The sequence below is a fragment of the Tachysurus fulvidraco genome, chromosome 2 (genome assembly GCF_022655615.1).
Source record: "Tachysurus fulvidraco isolate hzauxx_2018 chromosome 2, HZAU_PFXX_2.0, whole genome shotgun sequence".
Lineage (NCBI taxonomy): Eukaryota > Metazoa > Chordata > Actinopteri > Siluriformes > Bagridae > Tachysurus > Tachysurus fulvidraco.
The window spans coordinates 7,328,339-7,356,146 of record NC_062519.1 but is presented as its reverse complement, the minus strand read 5'-3'; the positions used below and the strand labels follow the sequence as shown (position 1 = coordinate 7,356,146).

The window sequence follows — 27,808 nt, the reverse complement described above, 5'->3', positions numbered from 1 at the left end:
AGACACGATGAAATGAGACATTATGAGAAGTATAAGTATAAACTGAGTTTGATTATATGTTTTCTTTATGCACTTGGTTGTTGGTCTGGTCTGGTTGTTCCAAATCCCATGATCAAGTAAAACCGTGACTATCTCAGTTTATATTTTGGCCCACTGTGAATTTGAGTTCGACACCCCTGCTTTACAGTGTTGTCCTGAATGATTGTAGCTGGCTCTTACTCTACTCCAATCCATCCTTAATTAGAGTTCTCTCCATGTGTGTGGATTCTTACCCAGCATGCTTGTCCCAGTCCTCCTCACTGAATCCTCCATCACTCAGCAGGTAGTTCTTGTGGTGGCCAGGAGGGGGGGTGCTGTTCCTGTTCTTAGCACTGCGCCACTCATGTGGATGCAAGGCAATACCTGCTACCTGCTGGCTGTATCCACCTGTGACGGAAGTGGATAATTAGATCTAAGTGAATGACACAAGGAAATCCTTGGCTGTGAGGATTATGAGGTGTGTGGGTGTTGTGAACTTACCTTGGCTCCCATAACTAGCATCTATAGTAGATCCATCCCACGATTCCATAGCAGAGTCCACACTTGGAATAGTGGTGGAAAAGATCTCTGACAACTTACTGGTCTTCTGAGAATCTGTCATTTCTGAGTCATCGTTATCACTCAGCTCATTTTCAAGATCTATATTGTTCCTTTTCTTCTCATCTGCCATTAGAAGGAATAAAAATCGCAACATTCTTTAAAATACTAATATGAAACTATTATTTATATCATTTTATGTTTTCATTTGTTTTTTTTCTCATTGACTTTATGTGCATCACTATGATGAGGAATTCCTGTACAAAAAAATCACTTCAGTTTATATTACAATGTTAATGTGTCAATACTGCCCTTTGCTTTTATACAATTTAATTTTGTTTAAATAGTTGCAGGTTACGTTTTTCCCAGCTAAATATTATAGCTCATATCTACAAGCATATAGTATAGTACATGTCAGTCATATTACAAGAAAGTTATGAGGTTTAGGAATCCCAATAAATACTGTACACTGTAATGTAAGAAAAAACAAAGTCAAGTAGCTTTTATTGTCATTTTAACCATATATAGCTGTCAGACTACATAGTGAAATGAATCAGCGTTTATCCAGGACCATGGTGCTATATAAAACAAAGATAGAGCTAACGACTTAAAGTTAAGTTAATAAAGTGTATCGTGTGCAATCTAGTGCAAACAGTGCGAGACAAAAGACAGTGGCAAACACAATATAAAACACTTAGTGTAAATGCAGCTAATATCTTAAGTTCATGCATGTAAATAGATAAATAAAAAAATAAACAAATGTAATAATAATAATAACTGAAAAAAATAAAATCAATTTTAATACAGAAATATTGAGTGTGCGTGTGTGTGTGTGTGTGTGGGTGTGTGTGTGGGTGTGTGTATGTGTGTAAAACATAACTATACTCACGGTTATATACAGTTATAATTTAACTAAATCACGGATCCTCTGGAGAATCTCTCGAGATACTTTGTACAATGAACCTAACCTAAGTTTGTTCTTAGCCCTGCTACTGCATTTATTTAGAAGCAGAGTTAGCACCACGTGGTGTTAGCAGTGCTTCTGGGGTGTTAACCTTGATTGTGGTGCCAAATGTGTACAATGAGAAACTAGATTGAAAAGCTTGCACAGTCACAAGAACCATGTTGTAAACAGTAACTGTAGCATTTAAGGGGAAAAAAATCATGTCAAATGGTGACAGAGGAGACAGATTTATTTTTACACTTATGGTCAATATGTGTGCAATGTTTAAACAATTCTTACTTCACTACCTATGAACCTTGGTCCGTACTAAAGGCATTTCCTTCTTTTGTATCCTGTGTATGTGGAAGAAAGACAATAAACCTTACTGTAGGTTGAGTTGAGTTGAAATAGTCTGTTCAGGATAAACTGGATGGTGGTCAGAAATAACTATCAAATATTTAAGGAACTGACTAAAAACGAACAGAAGTTAGAAAGCTGTAAAAGAAAACAACTCTTGCTCTGGCACTGAAATATCTTACGTGAAAGCATGAGACAAGCCATTGTTTAAAGTGGCAGGGCACTGTATTTATCCAAACGTGGTTGTTGACAGCACAAATAGGCAAATAAGAATAATGCAGGGTTTACAGTGTGAAACATCAATTTATGAAGAGTCTGGATTAATTGTTAACCCCTGGTAAAGTATAAGCAGTATGAAACATAAAACAAGATTAGCTGGAGTTTACCCAGCTATTTCTAGAGAACTATTTCTAGTGTGAAAATCCCTTTTGTGTCAAAGCCCAAAGCTACCCTTAAGCTAAAAACCCCCCATTTTGATTTCTGAAAAATTCGATATTAACATGAAGCAAAAAAAAGTAAACGTTTGATGACCTCGAGCGAAAGCAGAAAATTGCTATTAGGACACTTACCATCAATCTGCTTTTTGATTTTCAGTGTCACGCTTTCGCCAGCCATTTGAAGTAAGTGGATGGCTTCACTCAGAGGTTTGCCCTTCAGACTCACATTGTTAATGGCAAGAATTCGATCACCAACATGAATAGCCCCTGTTCTATAAAAATAGCCAACAACACACTTAAACCAATGAAAACCAAACTTATAATACATCAGTCAACATCATATCAACTATAAATGTAGTTGTTTCTAATATAAAATGACATACTGTGTAATCTTTATAATGTAATACGTATTATGAACTTTCTGATTGTACTAATCATAAACACAGAAGATGTCTGGTTTTATACTGTGTTGTTGTGTTTCTTTCCATTACACAGTATATTCCAACAAAGACCTTGGAGAATGCTTTTGTTCATTCAGGATTTTGTATAAAAATATAGATGTACTGTATATGGCAAAAATTAAAAAAAAAAAAACTCTATACAGATTACAAGACATCCTGAATACAGTATGCTAGAAAAAATCCACTTTTGACTGCAGTAAAAACAAAAGTTGCATCAAACATCATTGGCTCTTAAACATCTCAATAAAGGTGAATCATCAGTGGACTAATCTGATAAAAATCTTTTAATTCACTTTTCCCGATCGATCCAGTCTAACTTCTTTACACTCCAATCCTGTGATTTATGAAGTAAACTAATCTTTAATCCTCAACTTCACTATGATGTTCACTAACATTTGTGATTACTTTACAGAGGCTATAACATGATGGCAATAAAACTCGTCTTGAGAAGCTATATACCTCAGTATCTTTTGGCAAGAGCAGAACAGTGTGGCAAAGTAAGGTAATCAAACCCAAGGGTTATTTTTTACTTCATGGCTCAATCCAGAAATTTATTATTATGTCCCTGGACTCACCTTTCTGCTAGACCTCTCTTAGTGAGGCCTGATATGACAATGGGGTCAAAGGGCTCCTCCGTGCCTGAGATGGTGATACCCAGGGGGCCACCATAGCGCTTTAGTTCCACTGTGTAGATAATGGAGCCTAATGTCTCCTGCTCATCTACAGAGAAATGAAACTGTGTGACAATTCAAGCAAATCACTGTGTATTATCTGAGTGCTAATAAAAGCATACACTGTGATCCTATGCTGTAATGCTATAAGGTTTATCCATTATGCTTAGATGATAAAAAAAAACAGTTCTCTTCTGCTGAATATTTTGAGTCATTGAATATATAATATCTTAATAACTTGGTTATTAAGAAGCATTGGACATATTCAAAACTATTGGAACTGTGGTCCTTCATATAATTCACACCGATCTAAAATATCATGACAAACCTACCTCCTGGTTTTTTTCTGTGGCTTTGCATATAAGTGCAAAATAAACAGTCAGCATATAGATTTATAATTCAGGTCGCAATGAATTACAGTCAGCAAAAGACATTTCAAAATTGAGTAATGAATGTTATAAAGCAACAAGCACCTTCAAGAAAATAAAGTGTGTAAAGTCTAGCTACAGTATGACTTCCATTAATAGTTACAGGTTAAAAATTCTTAAAATAAAATCAAACAAAAAAGAAAATCAAGCATCTAGGTCCAGATATAGTTCAGGAATGGTTTAAAATCCTGAATTGTATCCTGAATTGATACTCTTCTGTAAAGCTGCTTTGTGTCAATGCCCAGTGCTTAAACTGCTATGAATTGAAAAGAATTGATTTATCTTTATTCTGTAGGCTATGTCAACACCAGGTGGCAGAGTGTAATATTGCATGATTTCCCAAGCCTCAACTTAGGCAACAAATGCTGGGTTTTATTTTTAATATACTGCGGCTATTTATAGCAAAGCTAGGCAAACACACATAATCTCAGATTCAGAAAAACAGTTCAATGTTCTTGATGAAATATCTGTCAAAGTACAATATGAAGCAAACAATATGTCAAAATAGAAGTAGTAATGTGGATAGCAATATACCAAAATGACTTGATGATATGATCTGATTCTTCTACAGATCATACACTGATTAGGCATAACATTATGATCACCTTCCTAATATTGGTGTTGGTCCCCCTTTTGCTGCCAAAACAGCCCTGACTCATCGCGGCATGAACGCCACCTTGAAGGTGTGCTGTAGTATCTGGCACCAAAATGTTAGCAGCAAGTCCTTTAAGTCCTGTAAATTACCAGGTGGGGCTTGATTGGATTGAGATCTGGGAATTTGAAGGCCAAGTCAACACCTCTTGTTGTGCTCCTCAGACCATTCCTGAACTGCTTTTGCTTTGTAGCAGGGCACATTATCCTGCTGAAAGAGGCCACAGCCATCAGGGAATCCTGTTTCCATGAATGGGTGTACATGGTCTGCAACAATGCTTGAAACATCCACATGGATTGTGGTACCCAAGGTTTCCCAGAAGAACATTGCCCAAAGCATCACACTGCCTCTGCCGACTCACCTTCTTCCCATAGTGCATCCTGGTTAGGGTTGCAAAATTCCAGGAATTTTCAAGGCTGGAAACTGTCCATGGGAATTAACGGGAATATATGGGAATTAACGGGAATATATGGAAATAAACTGGGAATTTAAAAAAAAAATGCGGAGTTGCCTATAACAAGGAACTTAAATGTAGTTAAAAAAAAATCTTAACAGCATAATTTTGTTTTAGACAACAAGATTTAATGCAATTAAAGTTGTACTTAAGTTGACTTGTACCCTGCATTCCACTTGCACACAGCACACTGCTTACTGGAGGGCCATTGAAGCCACACCCCCTGCATGTATTTGTATTCTTCCATAACATGCACAGTAACACTTTATTTTAGGGTCATTTAACTGGTTGCTTATTAGCACGAATATTAATAAAATATTGGCTATTTATTAGTACTTATCAAGCACATATTAATGCTTTATTCTGCATTACCTTATTCTACATTCTTAATTGTACCCAATACCTAAACTTAATAACTACCTTACTAACTCTTAATAAGCAGTAAATCAGGAGTGTTACCACATTCACAGATAATTTGATGACCCCCCCCCCCACACACACACACACTCACTCCCCCTGAAATAAAAAAAACCTCTATAAAATAATGTTTATTACAATTAAGTTCATTATGGTTATTACTGTTTATTATGCTTTTGTGTTACTCAATGAAAGAATCAATTAAAGTTCTACTTACAATTAAATCAGTCAAGGCGTAATTTTTAAAATTTGTATTACCTTGCATGCATGTCTGCTTATGACCGAACAAAATGTTTATGTTTGTATATGATATAGTTTATATACATTTTCCTATATTTCAAAATAATTTCCATAAATTCCTGTAAAGTTTCCAATTTAGAATATTTCCAAAATTCCCCAGATTAAGTTCATCCATGTTATGTAAAAATGTAAACGATTCATCTGACAAGGCCACCTTCTTCCATTGCTCCTTGTGAGTTGAGTAGTTCCCACTGTGGCTGACTAACACTAGACTCATTACCAGTTACATTCCTTACAAACTTTACTAACTGCCTGTTTATAATAATGGGTTAAATTTTTGTTGTTGTTGTTGTTGTTTTAGATTTTGGGAAATCTAACCTGACTTCATTGTCAGAAACTGAAATAAAATAAGAAGAAGTTACTCAAAAAATGAAAAATGATCCTTCGATTTCAGTTATATGACCAGAAGGGGGCAGTCGTGTCTCATTTAAACATACACAGATTAGACTCCTTTTCTGACCAAACGGTGCTGTTTCTTGTAACGAATCCAATGATTTTGATCGGAAAAATAGCAGAGCACATTAATCGTCACTGAGCCTAATTTTACAGAACCAGTATTGCACACATGCTGAAAAAAGCATTACTATTTCAGTTATTAATAGTATAGAATTCTCACATATTTGGCTTGTAAATTTGATTTGATATCTGAAATTTGATCATTGATGAATAAATACTTTTTTCCCTACAGGATTTTCTGGAGTATGTAGAGCTCATTGTAAAACAATTCTGGTTTAAATCCAATTACAGCTATAAGTACGGAATACCCATACTGTATATTATTATTTGGATATCTGGCGTATAATATAGATAGTGACACTGCATTACACCCTTTACTTACTTTATCATAGCATGCTCTTGAATGTCAGAAGCTGTTTTTTAATTATCTATAAAAGAGCTCTGACAGCAGTTCTGGAGTCGCTACTAAATACACCTGAACACAAACATGCACACATATCTATACTGACCAGAGTTGTCTTCATCCTTGCGGATCTTGAGCTTGACCAGGTCTTCACTTTGCTGAAGGATCTGCATTGCATCTTCCATGGAACAGCTCTCCAGTCGAATGTTATCTATAGCCAGCAGCTTGTCACCGGGCTCCAAAGTCCCTGTTCTACAGCAGAAAAAGAAGCGAACAAAAAAACTTGTGAACAATGCCTTTAATAATAAATTACTAATAAAAAAATAAAACATGCTGAATTTCTTTTATAACATCATCTTTCTTGGTTTCGATTAACATTAATCTATTATTAATAAATCTTCCCTACCACATGATGTACCACACTTAGTCGTTTAATTTTTTTCTTTTTTTTAGAAACAAAACATTAAGACATAGAGAAAATACTGTTACTCAAATAATGCTTCCGACAACTATACAATACTTTTAGCACTGTGGCCCATTTCAGTGTCCGAGGAGAAAGTTCCGGATGAAATGCCACCTGTTCTAACACTACAGAAGGCAAAAATGGACTTTTGAGGACTTTTTTCTGCTCTTTCTTGCTTAAAACCTCACGTTAAGATGAATTAATTTTTAAATGGATTCTGTTAGAGCAAAGAACTGGGCTGTACCTGTGAGCCATGCTTCCTTTCTTTATGTCAGATATGATCAGAGGCTCGCCTGGCTTTTTACTGGCTGTTGGAGACAAGACAATGCAGACAGTGCAGATTAACATATACAACACAGACTATGTGATCACTGATGCTTTCATTGGGGACAGATCCCTGTGAGATACTGATGGCCAAATTTGGAACTCAACCTAAGGACATTTCAAGTCAAGAAGTCATTTCCTCAGGCTCTGGTTCTCAAAGAGAGGTCTGTGAAGCATTTAGTTACAGAGGGAAACATCATTATCAATGTTATTATATTTATTTTCGAGTTGTTATTAGTCAGCTTGACTATTCATTTGAATTATATTCATATTTACAGGTACGGCCTTTGTCAGGCTTTCTTATCCAGAGCTACTTACAGAAGTGCTTTAAAGTCTCTATTAATCAATACATCCATTCTGATTAACTACATCACAGACTAAGAATACAGTCACTCAATAAACTCTGTCGGAAGGCAATATACCAAAAAGGCACCCAGATAAGTCTATTTTATAGTTTTAAGTGCTAGTTTAAGTATTTCCGTAAGAGGTAGGTCTTTAGATCAGTGGTCCCCAACCTTTCATTTTACCGCGGCCCGCTGGGGGTGGGGGGTGGCGGCTATACAATTAAATTAAAATAAATAATTTTTATTTAATTGTATTTAAACATGCCTTTTTAACTCACTACAACGCTAAACCAATGAGAACCCTGAGCTTGTTTCTTTGCAACGAGACGGTTCCATCTGGGGTAATAGGAGACAATGACACCCGAAGTGTGTTACTTATGTCCAGTTTATTCCGTTGTTTTGTTTTGGTTGCTGTCACTGCAGAAAACCCTGCTTCACACAGATAGCATGTCGAAAATGGCAATAGGGATTTAAGTGCTGTGGTGGCAATCTCAGGGTGTTCCGCCATGACTTTAATCCAGAACACCGGCAGAGTTTCTAACTTTCTAACGACGTCTGTTTCGTGCTCATTTTTGCTAATTTGTGGGTTAAATTTGAGCAAACACAATATACACGTACACCAAGCACTGTTAAACATGACAAAGTACCGGTGAACAGAGAGAAGAGCGATACACAACTTCTCTCCACCAAAGCTACAACGCCACTGCCGCTTGCAGCCGCTCAGCTCCAGCTCGTCACCTAAACCCGGCCCGATATCATGATATTTTGCGCATGCGCGGTATTGGTGCGACTTTAGGTGACGTCTCTCAGCTCCCGGTTAACCTCCCGTCCATGGAAAGTCGCACAAATAAGTACCACAGTAACCACAGTAAATAAAATGGAAAAATTTAATGTTCCTTGAGCGGCCCGGTACCATTTGATCCACGGACGCCCGGGGGTTGAGGACCACTGCTTTAGATGTCCCACCTCTGTTTGAAGGCAGCCAGTGACTGAGATTTTCTAGGGGAAGTTCATTCCAAGAGCTAGGTCTTAATGCATGATTTCCTTGTACCCTGTGAGATGGTGGGATCATTTAAGCAGTGCTGGAGGATTGGAGAGAACATGGTGTAGTGTGAAGCATGATAAGTGCTTTGAGATAAGTGGGTGCTGATTCTGTTTCTGGCTTTGTAGGCAAGCATCAGTGTTTTTAAATCTGATGCAGGCAGCTACAGGAAGCCAGCGGAGGGAGAGTTGCAATGGAGTTGTATTGAACAAGTTTACTTCAAACCTTCATATCTCAAAAACACATAAAAATACACATAAAAGTTCACAGGAACTAGGAGCAAACATTATGTGTTGTTGAAAAGTGTATAAATAAAAAGCTCTATCATTACTTTATACATTTAAATTAAACCACACTAAATGCATTTAAACAGGATTGAAAATGCAAATATTTGTATTTAACATTAACACTTCCAGTTCATCCCAGAGGGTTCGTTTAGCAGGTTTAGGTCTTTTAGTTCCAGTGAAGGGAAAATGGACTGCTGAAGCACACAAATGCACTCTATACAATTGTGTGCTTCCATCTTTGTGGCAACAGAATGGGGCAGAACCATACAGAAGTGAGATGGAATGGTGTCCACATATATTCAGCCATAGAGTCTAGGCTTAGTGTAATCTTTGCTTGCCAAGATGTCATATTTTGCAGTATAATAAAACTACAGCCCCCCCTGCTAAAACGTCATGGACCCCTGTCAGGGAATGTGAGCTGAACAATGGAATGCCAGAAGAAGTGAAGGACGGATCACATTTAGGTGTGTGAGGAATGAAAAGGGATAACTGATCAAAGCTGTACAGGATTTGCTGATGATGCCAGATAGTTCAGTTCAATACAACTTATAAAATATAATATAAAAGAGTCAAAAAGTTCACAGTAGATGATATTTAACTGGAATGTCATTGCATAAAATGTGTCTGAAATGAAGCTTTTAGAAGAAGCCTGAAGGAAGGAACAAAAGCAAGGTTGCCAAAGGGAGCTTAATCAATTGATGATGTGTCAGATGTAAGATGTAAGAGGTTGATGAGAGAGATGAGAGAAAAAAAATGAAGGAGTAAAGTGAAGCCAGTTTATAGCTGCTATAATATAAGCATTGACAATAACAGCAATCAAATGCTTTGATAAAAAAAAAAAAAAAAAAAAAAAAAAAAAAAACCCTCATGGTTTAGTTTTTATATATTTAAATAAGTATTTAAAAACCTTCCTTAAAAATGCTGACAAGGTTAGTTGGTGTTTTTTGCATCACATTTTTTGAACATGGCTTTAAATGTTCTAAGCATCTGTACAGAAAGCTGCTACAGTTGTCAATGTAATATAAAGAAAATGAGACGAAAAATGGTAAAAATGAGATTACGTAGCTCAACAATACTTGTTGAAGCAAGCATATTAATACTTAAGAGTGTATTCGTTGAAACCTTTTGGAGAAAAAGCTCCTGTTAGCTACAGTGTGTAGCTCTAGTGCAAATACTAAAGTTGATTTGTGGAAAGTTTCTTTTGCAGAATTATTCCTTTGAAATTAAGCCAGGAGAAAGAAACACTTTCAACACAACATTGATGAATTAAGTTGGCTCTTACCACTGATTATGATCCCGAGCTCAACTCCTCTCTTCTTTGGCAGCTTCACATGAAAGGTGCCGCTACTGGGCACTACTGACTCTATTAAATAGTAAAAGGGGTGATTGGAATGTGTTCTGTGTGAAATATTCATATATATTTTATATATATACACACACACACACACACACACACACACACACACACACACACACACACACACACACACACACACACACACACACACACACAGGTGTGTGTATATAGATATATAGGTGTGTGTGTGTGTGTGTGTGTGTGTGTGTGTGTGTGTGTGTGTATATATATATATATATATACACACACACACATATATACACACACACATACACACACACATACACACACATACACACACACACACACACACACACACACACACACACACACACACACACACACACACACACACACACACACACACACAATCACACACCATTTAAATTTCTTTTCTTTTTTTTTTCACACACACATACAGTACACTTTATGGCCAAACCTTTGAGGACACCAGAATATGTACAAACCCATATATCTAAACTAGTCAGAAAGTTGCAACTCATCCTACAATCATCCAGGACGAAGCACCAACCTCAACCTTACAGAAAAGCTTTGGCAAGAACTGGAGCACAAACTGCACCCCAACACCTCAGCTCAACTCCTGACATGAATCCCTGTCCTCACCAATGCTCTTGTTGCTGAATGATCACAAATCCCAAAAGTTATACTCCTAAATCTAGTGGAAACACACCAGGATATGGAAATATGAAAGAGGTTAGGTGTCCAGATACATGTGGCCATATAGTGTATACAAATGAATTGTTTTATTGTATCATCTTGCAGATTTATGGTATCTACTTGAATATACCAACCTGCTACATCAAACTCAATCTCCAGCATGACCTTATTAGTCAGAGCAGCATCTCGGAGCAGCTGATTTGCCTCCTCCATCGTTCCGTCCTCCGTAGGAATACCATTGATTGACAAAAGACGGTCGCCAACCTGAAGCAGCCCACACCTGCAAATCAAGCCGGCATCATTACAACTGCAGCAACTATATTTGTACTAACCAGAATAAAAAATATATATAAGCTTATCTAACATCTAGGCAGATCCCAGTGAGACTTGAGCTCTCACATCTAATGCAACCTTGTATATCATTTCTTTTTCTTTCTTTATTTCTTTATTTATTTTTACACAGGAGGACAAATCCTCTCACAACCTTTGATACGAACATATGATAAAATAATTGGCAGAATGGAAAAAAGTGCCACTTGAGGACTTGATTGATGTGAGGTGGTAAAATTTGAGCTCTTTCACAGAATAATAATGAGCTATGCTAATAAAACATAGAAGTGTTTTGCTGTGATCTAAATTTAAATGGAAATTTGCCATCCGACTGTAATGAAATGGGAATGAGTGAGTTTTACTCTGATTTTTGATCATGTTCCAAACATTAAAAAATAAAAATCAAATCTGACATAGCAACTACATCTATTAGAAGCAAAATCAGAAGTAGTGATCAAAGATAATGGTTGTTTTGTGGTAGTATCATGGGTAGCACTGCTGCACAGCATTACAGATTTAATCCTTTCACATTCCAACTTTTTGCACGGTGCTCCAGGGGTAGATTCCAGATTCACCACAACCCTGATCATGATAAAGCAGGCTTTGTTTTAATTGTTTAACTATCACACATCCAAATATCAGTGGCCCCTTTTTTTTATCAGTGGCCCCTTCCACCCCTTAATCTGAGTGTAGAAGTCTAGTCGAAGAGGGTGAAGCTGTAATGCAGCTAAAGACACTTGTGGACAGCACAAAGTGACTTATTCTGTATACAGGATAAGAGCAGTGATTGATGAGGGAACAAGGCTACTAAATCAAAATACTGTTTAGAAATATCACACCACACAATACCACTTACTCTACACACAGATCACATAGAGTGCCTAATAAGGAGATCTTCAAGAGATGGACAGACCAAAAGTCCTTCTCTTGAAGGGATGTGGAGTAACAGGCCACCCGTACGTACAGTTCATCAGTCTATGTGACGGTAAAAGCACTGACAAAACCCAGCACAGAACTGTATAAGTTCCTCGACAGACATGCACTGAATCAGCCTACTTCTGATTTCCCTAGCCTTCTTATTGTAACTGCAGGTTCTTTAGAGATCTCATGAAAAACACAAGGTTTGAAGTACAATTTAACAGAATTTTTCCCTGAATCGTGTGTGAGATGGCATGGGAAATCCTGCCACAACTAAAATTCTGAAAAACTATTTCTCCAAAAATAACATAAAAAGATTTTCCTGCTAGTGGATAAAGTGTGATATCAAACAATTTCTGCGCCCTGAGATGAATTGCTATTTCATAAGCATTTTAAAGTGTTAAATTCAACCAGTAAAATTCTGTGTAAGGTTATCCCAACAGAGGGAAAAATACTTCACACTGAAAACCAACATTGTTGATACATTTTACTCCCTCATGAGCACTCTCACTCACTCATTTTCTACCGCTTATCCAAACTACCTTGGGTCACGGGGAGCCTGTACCTATCTCAGGTGTCATCGGGCATCAAGGCCTGGACGGAGTGCCAACCCACTGCAGGGCACACACACACACACACACACACACACACACACACACACACACACACACACACACACTCACACACTACAGGCAATTTTCCAGAGATGCCAATCAACCTACCATGCATGTCTTTGGACCGGGGGAGGAAACCCCCAAGGCACTGGGAGAACATGCAAACTCCGCACACACAAGGCGGAGGCGGGAATCGAACCCCGACCCTGGAGGTGTGAGGCGAACATGCTAACCACTAAGCCACCGTGCCCTCCCCCCCAATGATAAAAGTAATGAATAGGACATTAGTCTAAATAGTCTTAGGCTTGTGTTTAAACGCTGCAAGTTTGGCAGTCATGTCAATGAACGTGATTCACAAATGAGCAGGAAGCCATTCACAAATAAATACAATTAAATATATATTTATAAAAAAAAATTATTTGCAAATCCCATTTTATCTATTTGTGAATTTCATTTCTTTTTGTGAATTTTGTAACATATATTTACGGTTTGCTTATTGTGCATTTGTTGATTTAAAAAAATATTTGTGAAACTCTTTATATTTATTTGTGGATCATAGTATATTTATTCAGAATAACGAAACAATTCTGATCCCATAGTCATGTTGTTTTTCCATAAGCAAATATAAACACTAAAAAAAAACACACAAAAAATACATGGATCAACATTTTACTAATTCAAATTTAAATTTCCACTTAATTAAAAGTGTATAGCTTTTGTATGTTGATATAGTGTATTTTATGTTGTATATGTTTATATTTAACCTCTTATCTAACCTTTAATTCTTTGTTACAAAACTATTTTAGAATATTTTTTAAAATTAATTTTTTTAAAGGTAGGTCAGACAATGTAAACAGGAATTGGAATGAAATGTATGGATTTTTAATTGTTGAGGTTAATCAGACATTAAAAAAATTGCTAAGGGAGATCTAAGTAGCTTGGTTTGTCTGGAGAAGAAGTAGACTTCTGTCTCAGGGAACCTAAATCTGTAATTGCTATGTAATCAGGCTAATAACAGTCTTTTGAGCATAATAAGCAAGTTCAAGTACTTTTCCCCTTTCAACAATAACAGTAACATTATGCTTTAAACGTATTGCTTCAAGTCAGAACATAGCAACCTAGCTGGCAAAGGATAGCTTAAATGTGTGTCTGTAGTGTACTAGAGTACTACTGATTTAATTAGTTCTCTTGGTTCATGTAGAGATGTACAATACCCTTTTGTGCTTTGACTGGGAGGGTACAATTCAATAGGGTGGATAAATATGGAACAATACATTTCAATACATAGATACATTTTATGAACAATGGATACACTGTTCAGCCATAATATTAAAACCACCGGCCAAATATCGTTTTTATATTGTCTAAATGATGACCAAGTCACCTTCCACCATTGTTCCATGGTTGGGTTCTGGTACCCACATGCCCAAAGTAAAAGCTCACCAATGTGTATCAGTGAGCCTCAAGCACACCACACCAGGAACACTACACATCTATTTTGGAGATGCTTTGATCCATCACAATTTGGCCCTTGTCAAAATCACTCAGATCCTTAAGCTAGCCTGTTTTTCCTGCTTTCAAGATGTCAACTTCAACTTCATCTGAATGTTCAATTTGCCTAATACTGTATATTCCAAATGTTAACAGATGCCAGTGTAAAGAGATAATCAACATTATTTACTTGAAGTCAGTGGCATTTACAGTACATTTCATTGGATTTAGCATATACCCTTATCCAGAGCAACTTACATTTTAGTTGATTTTATACAGCTGAGCAATTGAGGGTTAAGGGGCCTTGCTCAGGGGCCCAGCAGGGACCTGCGATTTGAGCTCACAATCAGTAGTCCAATACCATAACCACTAAGCCACCAAACCTCAGTGGTTTTAATGTTGATCAGTGTATATAAAAATAAACATTTCATATTTCATATTTCAGAAGGTTTCAAGCCTACAAATATGTCTGACCTAATTTGAAAAGTATCACAATAAGCAGTAGTAAAGTGAAACATTTACTTGACCAATTCTGGTGTAAAATAAGCTAAAATGCGAACGTATTAGCATTCATTGCTAAATGGGTTCATTCGTTTGTTCGTTTGTTCGCTCGCTCGCTCACTCACTCACTCACTCACTCACTCACTCACTCACTCACTCACTCACTTAAATACCAATACAAAACTGCTTTTCATGCTAACCAACTATTCATTACAGTTTAAAAACCCTATTTTTAGCATAAAATGTAGGAACGTGTATATTTAATGTAAAGTAATACTTGTTAAAGTTTTAAATATGTCAAATGTTTGTTATTTTTATAAGTTCTTTTTATAGATCTTATCTTAGGAGAACTTTTTAAGAACACAGAGATCCTAAACAAGAAATGGCAAATTGAAATAAATAAATAAACAAATAAATAAAAACTGATCTAAAAATTGATTGACTGACACTGTAATTGATTTGTGTCCTTTTTGCTTCGAATATGGAACAAAAGATAGTTCCACTTAATTATCAAATAATTAAACCATGCTGTAGAAATATATTCAGCCTCTATTTGGAAAAGGAAACTGAATAACTTACTAATTATAAGAAGATTGATTACTGACATTGCCGATTTTCTCCAGAGACTTCACCACAGCGTGACATTTTCTCAGAAATGCCTCATGACATTTCATATCACTGACAACAAGCAGGGTGGAAATACAAACTGAATGAGAACCATTCATAGTCAATTGTGCTGGGATTGAAAACACTGGCTTGCTGTCACTCTGAAGAGCTGATTAGAACTGGTGCACCACACTGCATAAACATGTCTAACACAAACTCCTGCCTCCTGAACATTTTCAAAGTTCAACTGCTAATTTCAAATTGCCCTGATAAGAGGTGAAATTCTGCTTCGTCTTCATCCCTCCTGAGCTTTGACCCAGATTCTGATTTAAAATCAACTCACAGCCAGCCTGATATGTGCCAGCGTCTTTCCCTATGAACTACACAGTCTGCTGTCATCAGCTCATCGAGCTCTCATGCTGCATAATTTTCATTTCATTTCACAGAATGTAAATGGGCATGAATCACCCTTCAGGATGTGAAGGGTCAACAAGAAGATGAGATGAGAAGAGACGAGACCACTGCAGAGCCGGAGATAAATTGATTATAGAACACAACCTACACTATACTGGTCTCTAAGAGCTGTAGGTGGATATTAAGCCAGCCTTGTGCGATATACACTGACTATCCTCCATATTACTAACACCTGTAAATTATATGCAATTTTTCAAAATTAGCCAGTCATGTTTGAGTGCACAAGTACAAAGATGATGGTTAAGAGCTTCAGTTGTGTTCACCTCAAATGGGGGAAATGGAAATATAATTTGAGCTGGTTTGAGGTTTCCAGAAAAAAAAAAAAAAACAAGTAAATTCATAGTTGTACAGAAAGGCCAGAAGAGAATGGTTCTCACTCAGGCTACACAAATAACATCACCGTACAAATGTGGTGAGCAGAAAGGCATCTCAGTATGCACAACACACTGAAGCGGGACAAGACGACATCCGGCTATGACGGCATCCATGGTAGTTTGTACATGATTATATGCACTGTGTTCGAGGGTTCCTAATAAAGCGGTCGGTGAATCTCATCTCATAACTGGGTATGTGTGTATGAGTGTTTTTGTATGAGCACCATGCCTAGGAGAAAGATAATAGAGACCGGGGGGTGGGGGGGGGAATGGTTTACTTAAATCTGGAGGAGGATTATTATCATCAGGGCTTTCTTTTGAAGATAAACCAGTATCCCTGTATTCTCTCTAGTCTGATCAAAGGCAGGAAAATGGACTAACATGAGAAAGCTAAAATGGACTTTTAGGAGAATTACTCTTCTAAAAGTGTCTTTAAAACATCACCATCCTAAAGACAGAGAGCACAGATTCACTACTGCTTCATAATATCTGTCATATTTCTATCTTAGAACAACAAATACATTTATTTAATGTTTCACTTAGGATTAAGACACAAAGATGTCACACACTTATACTCTTAAAACTATTCAGTGAGAACACTCGCATTAGCTGTTGATTATTTTTGTATAGTAGCATGACTCCTACAGTAGGAATTACAAAAATTACAGGCTCCATCACATCAGTGAACAGCTGATTCCTGGTTAGAAAATTGTAGTTTTTGACCAAATAGCACAGTTATACAAAGAATATTATTTATAATCGCACTGTCTGGGGTGTGATTATGATGTGGATACCTTTTCAGACTGGTTCCTCTCAAGGTTCCTCCCAAATATCATCTCAGACGGTTGCTGTTTGTTCATTAGACTTACATTTTCATGTTTAATATTTACATCCTGAATTTATATATTTCTGTTAAGCTACTGGATTTAAATTATATAGTAGAAGCTCACAAGAATCTAAAAATAAAAATAGAGGGATTAAAAAGCATGTTGTTATTTGACCAAATGCTGATGTGGTGAAGCTTTCACAACTGTTATGGAAGAGGTCTCCGATATTAGCTCTTTGTACTAGTCAGAAAGTTTTCTTCTAATTACCTGACACGTGTTTTTTTTTTGGTCCTATGAACTTCAAGATAGATCAAAAAAATTATATATGGGATATTATGTAATTGATAAACTTATTTCCTACACATTTTTTGGTCCTATTAACTTCAAGATAGATAAAAAAAAATGATTTATGGGATATTATGTAATTGATAAACTTATTTCCTACACATTATATATAACTGTAAATGAATAAAATTCAAGGCTGCATCACAACTAAATGCTGTCCATTTTCCTAACAGCACACATCATCATGTTTTTTGTTTTGGCTTTGGTTTGTTTTGGTTTCATGCTATAACATTAAAACTGCCTGATATAAATCAATTAGGTCCTCCAAGTGCCACCAAAACAGCTTTGACCTGCAGCCAGCTCAATACACTGTGTTCTGACACCTTTCTATCATAGCTAGACAAGTGGTATAAATAGGGAAGGTAATTACGGAAACACAAGGAACAGGTGTGCAGAGGCAGAACGGATTAAGAAAAGGGCGGGGCTAACAAGTGAACACAACAAAAACAAAAGCACATGGTATAAGACAAAGCCCACCAGAATGTCCCCCTAGTGTCCAATAAGGGAACAGTTGAAGCCATTCATCTCTAGGTTACGGCCGTAACCCTAGTTCCCCGAGGAACGAGACGCTGCATCGAAACGCTATGGGAACGCCCCTGCGTGACCGCGCTCTGAACCACGTGTGTAATCTGACCAATAGGCGTTGGGACGTGACATCATCGGTGGGTGACGTTGCGTAAACAGGAAGCTGCAAATGGCTGCGAGATGGACAAGACGCTAGCTCCAGCGAGAGAAGGCAAGCAGGGAGTGTGGCACAGAGACGCAGAGTCTCGTTCCTCAGGGAAATAGGGTTATGGTTGTAACCTAGAGACGTTCCCTTTCGGAACTCGAGCTGCGTCAAAACGCTATGGGATCGAGTGTCCAATCACGCCATACTGACCAGACCCTGCTTAGAGAGTGAGGGCCTCGGCACCTGCACGTAGGACAGAGGAGCCTGGGGTGGCTCTGAGGTCAAGGTGATAGAACCTGACAAAGGTCAGCAGGGTGGACCAACCCGGAGCGTCACAGATGTCTTGGAGTGCAACTGCAGCAGACCAGGCCGTAGAGGCCGCCACACCCCGGGTCGAGTGAGCTCGGACCCCGAGCGGTGCGGGGAGGCCAGAGGACTCGTGAGCCGACACAATCGCATCCACTACCCATCTGCTCGACGTCTGCTTAGCGGCTGGGAAACCCTTCCTGTTAGGGCCGTAGCAGATGAGCAGCTGCTCCGACTTTCTCCACGGACTCATCCTGCGGTGGTAAGTGACCAGTGCTCTCACTGGACACAGTCAGTTCTTTCGCTCCTGTTCGGAGGCTGTAAATGGAGGAGGGCAGAATGCCTGCAACACGACAGGTCGTGAGGGGGCCGAAGGCACCTTATGTACGTACCCAGGTTTCGGATAGTGAAACACTCTGGCCATGCCAGGGGCAAACTGCAGGCGGGACAGGGCCTGCAGATCCCCTATCCTCTTCAGGGAGGAAATCGCCAAGAGGAAAGTGGTCTTAATAGACAAAAACCTCCGGGCCACTTCGGTCAATAGCTCGAAGGGGGGCTCCAATAGAGCCACCTGCCAGATCCCAGACAGGCACTCTGGGTCACGTCCCGGGCCTCAGCCTCCGGGCGCCGCGGAGGAAACGTGTAACCAATGGGTGCCTACCCAGCAACTGCCCCACTGACGGGGTGCTATATGGGGTAAACCTTCAGGGTCGAGGGGGTTAACCCAGCGGCAAACTGTTCCTGTAAGAACTCCAGAACTCAGCCGATCGGGCAGTTAAATGGTGCTCTCACCACGACGTAAACAGTCGCCTTCGTGCGGCGTACGACCTCCTCTTGGAGGAAGCTCTGGTGTGGAGAAGGGTCGCTACTACCTCGGTAAAGAGACCAACCGCTATGAACTGTGCCCCCTCAGGGGCCACAGCCACAGCCTCCACAGCCTGTGAGAGGAGATCCCTCCTGGGGGGAATTTCCCACAGAGGGCCCTCGAGTAGGGACACCAGATCCGCAAACCATGGCTTGCCAGGCCATCAAGGTCATTCCCCAGGCCTCGGCCCCTGCCTCGACAGGGCCTCTGCTCAGACATTCAACCGTCCCAAGATATAAATGGCCCTCAAAGAGAGGAGTCTGTCCCGAGACCACAAGAGGACCGCTCGTGCTAGCTTGTACAAAGGGCGGGATCGTAGACCCCCTTGGTGGTTGATGTAGGAGACCACTGCAGCATTGTCCGTGCGGACCGATACACCACGATCTCGCAGGTCCGGGAAGAAGTGTTTTAACCCCAAAAACACCGCCATCATCTCCAGGCTCGATTCAGCATACGAGGCTGGAGAGGACTCATCTGCCTCCAATTCCGCTGCTATATCGGCCTGCGAGCCTCGGCAAGAGCGGGACCGGAGCCGCGAGGGAGAGAGCTCTTCTCGAAGAGCGCTCTCCGAGAGCGAAGCGTGCGCATAGCCATGCGACTACAATGCAAGCAATCGACTCCCTCGAGAGCCGATTGTGCATGCTCCACTCCCAAGCAAACAACACACCAATCATGCGAATCCTTCCCGGTAATGAAATGGGGACACGGAAAAACACACTTACGGAAATTCTGTCTGCCAGCCATCACTCAATCAGAAACACAGTATCAGAAAAACAGGGCTTACCTGAACAAGCAGAAGCTAGCGTCTTGTCCATCTCGCAGCCATTTGTAGCTTCCTGTTTACGCGACGTCACCCGCCGATGACGTCACGTTCAAACGCCTATTGGTCAGATTACACACCTGGTTCAGAGCGCGGTCACGCATGGGCGTTCCCATAGCGTTTCGACGCAGCTCGAGTTCCGAAAGGGAACCTGACATCTACAGTTGCTCTTCTGAGGGATCAGACCAATCAGGGTGTATCTCCATACACATCAGTGAGCGTTAAGCGTCCAATGACTCTGTTGAAGGTTCACCAGTTGACATTCTTTGGTAGCTACTAACCACAGCAAGGCGAGAACACGCCACAAGAACTGCTGTTGTATAGCTGCTTTATCGTCTAGCCATCACAATTCACTCCTTATGCTTGCCCATTTTTCCTGCTTTCAACACATCAACTCCAGAAATAGCTGCTTAACGAGATTCACTTCACCGTTCAGGGCTTTTAACGTTCATAATGTGATCAGTGTAGAAACTAACTGATGAGAATCAGTATTAACATGCTCTTCATTGTTCTTACTTTTTTTTTACTGAACATTAATCCCGCTATTGTTTGCAATGGATTTAAACAAAACAAACTCAGGTACAGTACTACTTTGACAGTACTAGAAATATTACTGAATGACTTCATAACCATCAGTTTCACAGCGATACGGTAAACTCGCTAAGCTGAACAGTGTCGTTTCATAGCAGCGCACTGTGTCAGTTCCTGTGTCTGTGTAGGCACTCACTTTTCAGCTGAGCTGTCAGGCTCTATAAATCGGATCACTGGCGGTGTAGAGAGTGTCTCAGTGGCGAATATTCCTCCCTGCAGCTGAACCCCGAAGCCGCTCAGAGGATCTCCTGTTAGAGTGACCTCGATGGACTCTGTATGAACTATCTGACCTCCAGGACCCACTGAACTTGAGGCTAGAGAAACTGGTATAAATAAATACATTAAAAAATTTAAAAATAAACAAAAACAAATGCAAGAAAACTCAATCTATGATTGATTTGTGATAATAATTACAAAATAAACAGTTTTTATGTGTCTGGTTTACATTTATTAGTCTTTTTAAATGTATTTATTTTACTGAGACTGTTGAAGAGGTCATTACAGGTGAACAAGGTGATTTTATTAACAATATTTCCATCTTCCAGCTAATCATTATAGCAACGATTTATATAATGTTGCACTGGGATTTTTCTAAAGCCGAAAGCCCTGTATTTAGTCAGAAATCGTTGCAGAGGTAAGAGCAACTGCCAAAGCTGCATAAACACATAAAAGAATATATTGTTGTATCAAATAAAAATAAAAGATGAATCTGGAAACTCAGTGCGACTGCTGCTCCTGTGATATCAGGCTGAGATTGGAAAGTAAACGTGACATGCTCAAGCCCTAACACACAAGCCGACAACTCTTCATTTGTTATCTCATTTAGACACACACACACACACACACACACACACACACACACACACACACACACACACACACACTCTCACATACACACAAACTCTGTTTCTCTCTCACATTCACACAAACACACACATATACTCTCTCTCTCACTCTCTCTCTCTCTCTCTCTCTCTCTCTCTCTCTCTCTCTCTTTCACTCTCTCTCGCTCTTAAACCCAGTTTCTCTCTCTCACACACACACTCAATCTCATACACACATTCTCTCTGGTTCTCACTCTACATGAACACACACACTCTCTCTCACACACACATACACTATCTCTCTCTCTCTGTCTTACACACAAACACACACACACACACACACACACTCTATCCGCCTCTCTCTCTCTCTTACACACAAACACACACAGACACACACAGACACACACAGACACACACAGACACACACACACACACACACACACACACACACACACACACAGACTAAGACACTTACATGAGCTCTTGTGCTCTTTTTTTCTCTGTCTCCTCTTCAGCATGGAGTTGCGGGGGCTCATGGGATGTGGAGTGCGCGGCAGAGTGCTGGATGACTGACTCGTCATGCCTGATGTAGTGGTGGATGCGGGGGAGAAATTAGTGCAGACTACGGCTACTGAAAGTAAATGAAAAGACAGAGACAGAGACATGAACCTTCATTGCTTCATTTCCCTCTCAAAATGTGATGTTCTGGATTAAAGAAATATATCGTACCATGACGCTGTTAAATTCTTAAATCTGATTGGTCAGAAAAGCCTTTATTTAAGGTTTATTTAATGCCCTAGTAGCAATATACACAGACCTTGTATAGTAGATGCTCCATACAATCTAAAAGCTTAAAGAAAAACAAAACAAAGAAAAATTCTAAAACTTTAATGTTAATTTTAATGTTAGTTTTACAAAAAAAGTTTATTTAACATTACTTGAAGTCTCCAATGTCAGAGTTTGTATTTAAGGTTGTTACTTAAGTTTTCTGACAGATGAAAGGCTTTTTGTCTTATAGCTATTTACAGCTATTATAGCATATGCAACATGTTCCACATTCCACAAATAAAAAGATGAATAATACTTCTAAAATGTTCTAGAAAAATATTCTTCTTGTTGATCTTCAAAATATCTGAAAAAGACTAGACACAGATCATCGGGAGCTGTGTCTCAAATAACTACTATGTACTACGTAAGTAACTATCTAGTGTATGAATTTTATATAGTTTTATTGTCTCAAATGAGACACTAGCACTTTTATTAACCGGAAATATGAGCTGTTTCTCAGTTGATGGCACATGACATCAAAGATATGCAATGTGACTCTGCAGCTTTAGCAGAATACAGCAAATTTTAAAAATTCTAAAAAACATTCATTCATTCATTTATTTTCTACAGCTTATCTGAACTTCTCGGGTCACGGGGATCTGCCTATCTCAACATTTGTAGGATGTCTTGCCTATCGGAGGGCTCATCCAGCATCAGCACCTGGTAGCCCAGCCTCTCTTTTGATAGGTAAAAAAAAAGCTGAGTGTTGAGTGCATGAAGCGTCTAACATTCCACACTAAATTATTTTCAAGTGAATAAGTGCATCATCTAGGTACCTGAAGCACACTTCTTCTTCTTTGTGTCACTGACGACCCACAACTCACGCTATTTATACCACAAAATGGCATAGAATTGTGTGTAAATTTAAGGTGTTTCGGCAGACATCCTTATTCATAGCAACTTCAATTTAACATTAAATTGTTAATCAAGGGGTTCAGCAGTGGTAGCTTGGTGTACCTAGGATTTAAACTCATTATTTCCAATACCTCAACCACTGAGCTAGCACTTCCCAAAGTACTTTGCCAGACACCAAATGATGACTTACGTTTCTTTTTTTTTTCTATACAACTCTATAACTGAGTGTCAAGAGCTGGGATTCAAACACAAACATCAGATTGGTATTCCAACACCTTAACGACTGAGCTACCACTTCCCAAGGTATGTGACAGACTTACATTATATTTTTCTTTAGACAACTGAGCATTAAGGGCTGGGAATTGTACTCACAATCTTCCGGTCAGTATTCCACCTTAATAAATATATAATTACATGATTTGGCATGCACATATTATATATACCTAATGAAAGACCATCAACATGTAACGATGTGACTGTGTGTATTATTTGCATTAATTACATATTTACATTTGCAGTAGTCCTGAGTGCTGGACGCATTGCTCGAGGAGGACATCCATGTGGGAGTCTTACATTGAGCAGCATGCTGAGAATGGCAGTAGTTCACACACGGGTCCCAGGAATGGGGATGGTCACTTTTCTGGACCTTCACTACAAACACAACACAGTAAAACATACAGTGCTGCTATTCATCAACACATAAAGCATTACTCATCTATTTTTACATCCGACTAAAATGCCACATTACTCATATGAATAATGTTAAGATGACATTTTAATATTCACAGCACAACAAATTCAGTTTTGAACAAACAAATTTTTGAAAGCATGTCAAAGATTGCAGTTAGCTGTCTTCTAAATGTCATGCTCAGTAATTCATTCCTGCATAATGTGTTTTCAAAACTTGACAACAGCAAAATAAAAAAATAAATAAAAATAGCGAGTAGCTCAGATGACCCATTAAAACATTGCGAACAACAAAATTGAATATTATCTCACTAATAGGGATCGCTGCATTTAGAGCACACGCCTGGGTAGCTAAAACGTCAGTCATATTGTATGAGTTCATTAATATTCCCCCTATAATAATCCCCACGATGCTTAAAATCCTTCGGTTGGAGTCCCGGAGGCCAGCTAAAGCCCTATTTGAATGATAATCTCTATTCTGAAATGCTGGTGTGAAAAAAAGAAATGCTGATGCAAAACAACAAGGAAGCTCATTTGGATCGGGTTAATGGTGTCCTTACTGCTAAAGGGAGGATGAATAAATTTGTGTGTGAGGGGGTGTGTGTGGTCTGTCAAGTATGCTTTTGTTGGAAGCTCTAGGCTTTTGCATCTCATCCAGCATTCTTCTAAATAATGTATGTTGCATAAGACAAGCGAATTTTTTTATGTGCATGACAGCTTATACTACTGTACACTTCAAACCATATGGCTCATAAACGTTTTTTTTAATCTGGACAACCACAGAGCATTAGCATATGATCACACTGGTGATTATAAAATGGTTTTCACACCCAGGATAAATTCTGGTTCCACCGTTGGTGGTTAGACAAATTCCTTTTTGTTCCTGAATACATTGTAAGAGTAAGTGAGAGCTAACTAATGTTGATTAAAGCGTAGCATTCCTTCACAGAAGGTATCAAGGTTATATGTCTCCATGTCTTACAAATTGTAAAAATTGTCTTAAAATCCATGTCTCCTGCCGTTTTGCTATTATTAGAGGAATCGCAAATATCACATTGAGCAGAAGAAAATGATATTTAAATGAGTTTCTGGAGTTTTCTAACTTATATGGTAATGTATATGATTGGACCTACTAGGGAATGGTGTTGATCTAGTTAAGGTTTTTTTTTGTTGATGTTTATTTACAGAATTAAGCCTTATTACCAGTACCCTGGTGTTCCCTTCCACTGTTAGAATGGAAATGGATTTTCTGAGTCTCATATTAAATGAGTCAGGACACTTGGCTTTCAGTGTGAGGTTTGATATCCATTTGGCATTTTGAATTAATGTTTCAAACACTGACCAGCATTTTGGGAGCGAATAAAAATATCTCATCTTAATGGACCAATGAAAAGCCTGGTATTTGAACCGAAAAACAAATCTTCCACCGCCGCAGATTTACGTGAGCTGACTGTGATCGTACATCGAAGAGAATATTGACTGCACTTTGGGACACATGGAGATTCAAGACAGCAACAATGCTATCTAAAGAATGCAGAAATGATGACGACATAGCAGACGATGAGTGGAGGGAGGAAAGGTGACAGCATGCTGATGCAGTGTAAACACTGTCTGCCATCTGCTGGGATTTCGGCTTACAAGACTTCAGCCTCTAATATAAAGAAACACATTATTATAAGAAGACTAACAACTCTATTTGTGCTATGTTTTATTTATTTATTATTTATTTATTTATTTATTATTAATATGTTTAGGGGTGTTGTCCTGCGATTAGTATATAAACCACACACTACAGTTTGGTTCACATGAATACCGTGACTACTGTTTACAAAGGTTCATAAGTGTTTTTAGTATCTTTAAATGTCTTTTGTAAAATGTGTTCTGTTTACTGGATCTTGTCTGATTCAGCAGTTACTGATAATTTAATAAATATCATTTATTTATTAGAAAGTAACTAGCACTTTGTCCTTTATTTAAGTACTTACTGTAGTACAAATTTTCACTACTCTTTCCACCACTGTTGATATCACCATTTACTTTGAAGATAGAAACATTCGTGTGGATGGAAAAATAATTTGGGATTTTCTTTTCTATGAATATATTTTGTAAATAAAATAAAATAAAAACTTCCTCAACCACGATATAAACGATTATTATTTTCTTTGTACTTTCTGCTTATTGTTAGCCTTGGATTAGGTAGAGTGACATTCTATAAAGTGTTATGATAGACGTAAGAATGTATTAAAAGCATATCAATCTAAACCTGCGACTGGCTCGAATTACAGCCACTACTGTTTGAGCCGCTGTTATGGAAGATGAATAGCCACTTTCTGACCAATCAGAATCAAGAATTCAACAGCACCCTGATATAAAGCCATTGAGTCCCAAAGTAAGTTGTCCTATGGACTATAACAAATAATGGAACTTGGCACGCTATACTTTGGCATGCTAAACAGTATGACAGGCATTTGCTGTCACTCGTAACCTCTCTCTCAGTGAGGGAAAAATATAAGAAGCTGTAAAACATCCCAAACTTGTGTGTGTGTGTGTGTGTGTGTGTGTGTGTGTGTGTGTGTGTGTGTGTGTGTGTGTGTGTGTGTGTGTGTGTGTGTGTGTGTGTGTGTGTGTGTGTGCACGCGCGTGTACTGGGGTTAGTGCATTAAGTCGTTTCCAACCTAGTAGGAAATTTAAGCGAGACTAATCTGCCCGTATCCCTGACAAACTTTCAAGTAAAGAACAGACGACATTAGGAAGCAGGTTGCATTTCCTGTCACTCAGAAACCATATAAAACTGGAAAACCTAATAATTTTCGATCACTGGTCCTAAAATCCAAGCTTCACACAGCTCATGCTAAGCTCGTCTGCCTAAAGAAACTCGGTTTTGATGAGAGAGCAGACATTCTTTCGTGACTCTTTGGAGCTTATATTCATAAGTAGATTACCATATTGGCTTTAAAAGGCATGTCAAATTCTTTGACTATGTTGTAGATAAAGAAATTCAAGCTAACCCTCAAATCAGAACAGTTTCTGTGAAGAACTCTTAAAGCCACTTAAAGTTAGTGCCCTATTCCAAGTCGTGACACATTTTCACACTTTTCATCCTGAGATATATTAATGAGAGAGTGATTAAATTCTCATGAAGTGAAGGCCGGTATATTAAACTATACATTTTTACTCCCCCCCAAGTAATTTCTTTTGGTAACATCAAAGCAAGCTTCCCTCCTTGACTCCGATTCTTCATTAAAGTCTCACTGGGGTCCATGATGCACAATTTCTAATACAAGTTTCCCACTTCTCTCCCCCTGCATGTGTTTCATTCTTGCTGAGTGCTGACCCACATATCCTCACTGTGAAGAATCATCAGTATGAATCACACCCAAGAAGAAGCATCATCACATGCATGAATGCTTACATTTCTGTTTAAAAAACTGATGGACCTGGGGACAGAAGTGCTATAATATTAATCAATGCAGAACATAAGGGGGGAAAAGGCAGTCGGGTTTATCTGACCCAAGCACTAAAAACATTTCCAGTATATTTTAGATTCATTAAATTCATATCATGAACTGTTTGTTGATGTTGACCGGTGTCATGATTGGCTCAAGTAATTTTTACCCCTTTTCACCTGATGGTGGTAGCACACTGTGTTAACACAGCTAACACCAGAGAGCCAGTCCCCCCCCCCCCCTTGACTACCCATGAAAATAAATTTGCAATTAAAAAGAGCTGGATACAAGAATACTTTTTCCTTGAGAGCCATTGCAAATGTGTCAGGAGACACATTATGGAAATTAAATACCATGAGATATTAGGAATAAAATCATGGGCAATG

At 38.7% G+C, this 27,808-nt stretch overlaps 1 protein-coding gene across 8 annotated transcripts in view; it reads right to left on the bottom strand.

The window, feature by feature from the left end:
* The window catches only part of grip2b (glutamate receptor interacting protein 2b), a 173,141-nt gene that overhangs the window by 10,453 nt on the left and 134,880 nt on the right, over positions 1 to 27,808 (bottom strand). For all 8 annotated transcript variants that reach the window (XM_047810651.1, XM_047810652.1, XM_027140814.2 and 5 more), the window contains exons 10-20: positions 23,800 to 23,940; positions 22,082 to 22,237; positions 20,919 to 21,105; positions 11,185 to 11,330; positions 10,298 to 10,378; positions 7,263 to 7,326; positions 6,662 to 6,807; positions 3,350 to 3,494; positions 2,446 to 2,585; positions 520 to 702; positions 273 to 426 (exon numbers count right to left, since the gene is read on the bottom strand). In XM_047810651.1, the coding sequence (XP_047666607.1) occupies positions 273 to 426; positions 520 to 702; positions 2,446 to 2,585; positions 3,350 to 3,494; positions 6,662 to 6,807; positions 7,263 to 7,326; positions 10,298 to 10,378; positions 11,185 to 11,330; positions 20,919 to 21,105; positions 22,082 to 22,237; positions 23,800 to 23,940 (1,543 nt within the window). The remainder of the gene's footprint in view (positions 1 to 272; positions 427 to 519; positions 703 to 2,445; positions 2,586 to 3,349; positions 3,495 to 6,661; positions 6,808 to 7,262; positions 7,327 to 10,297; positions 10,379 to 11,184; positions 11,331 to 20,918; positions 21,106 to 22,081; positions 22,238 to 23,799; positions 23,941 to 27,808) is intronic.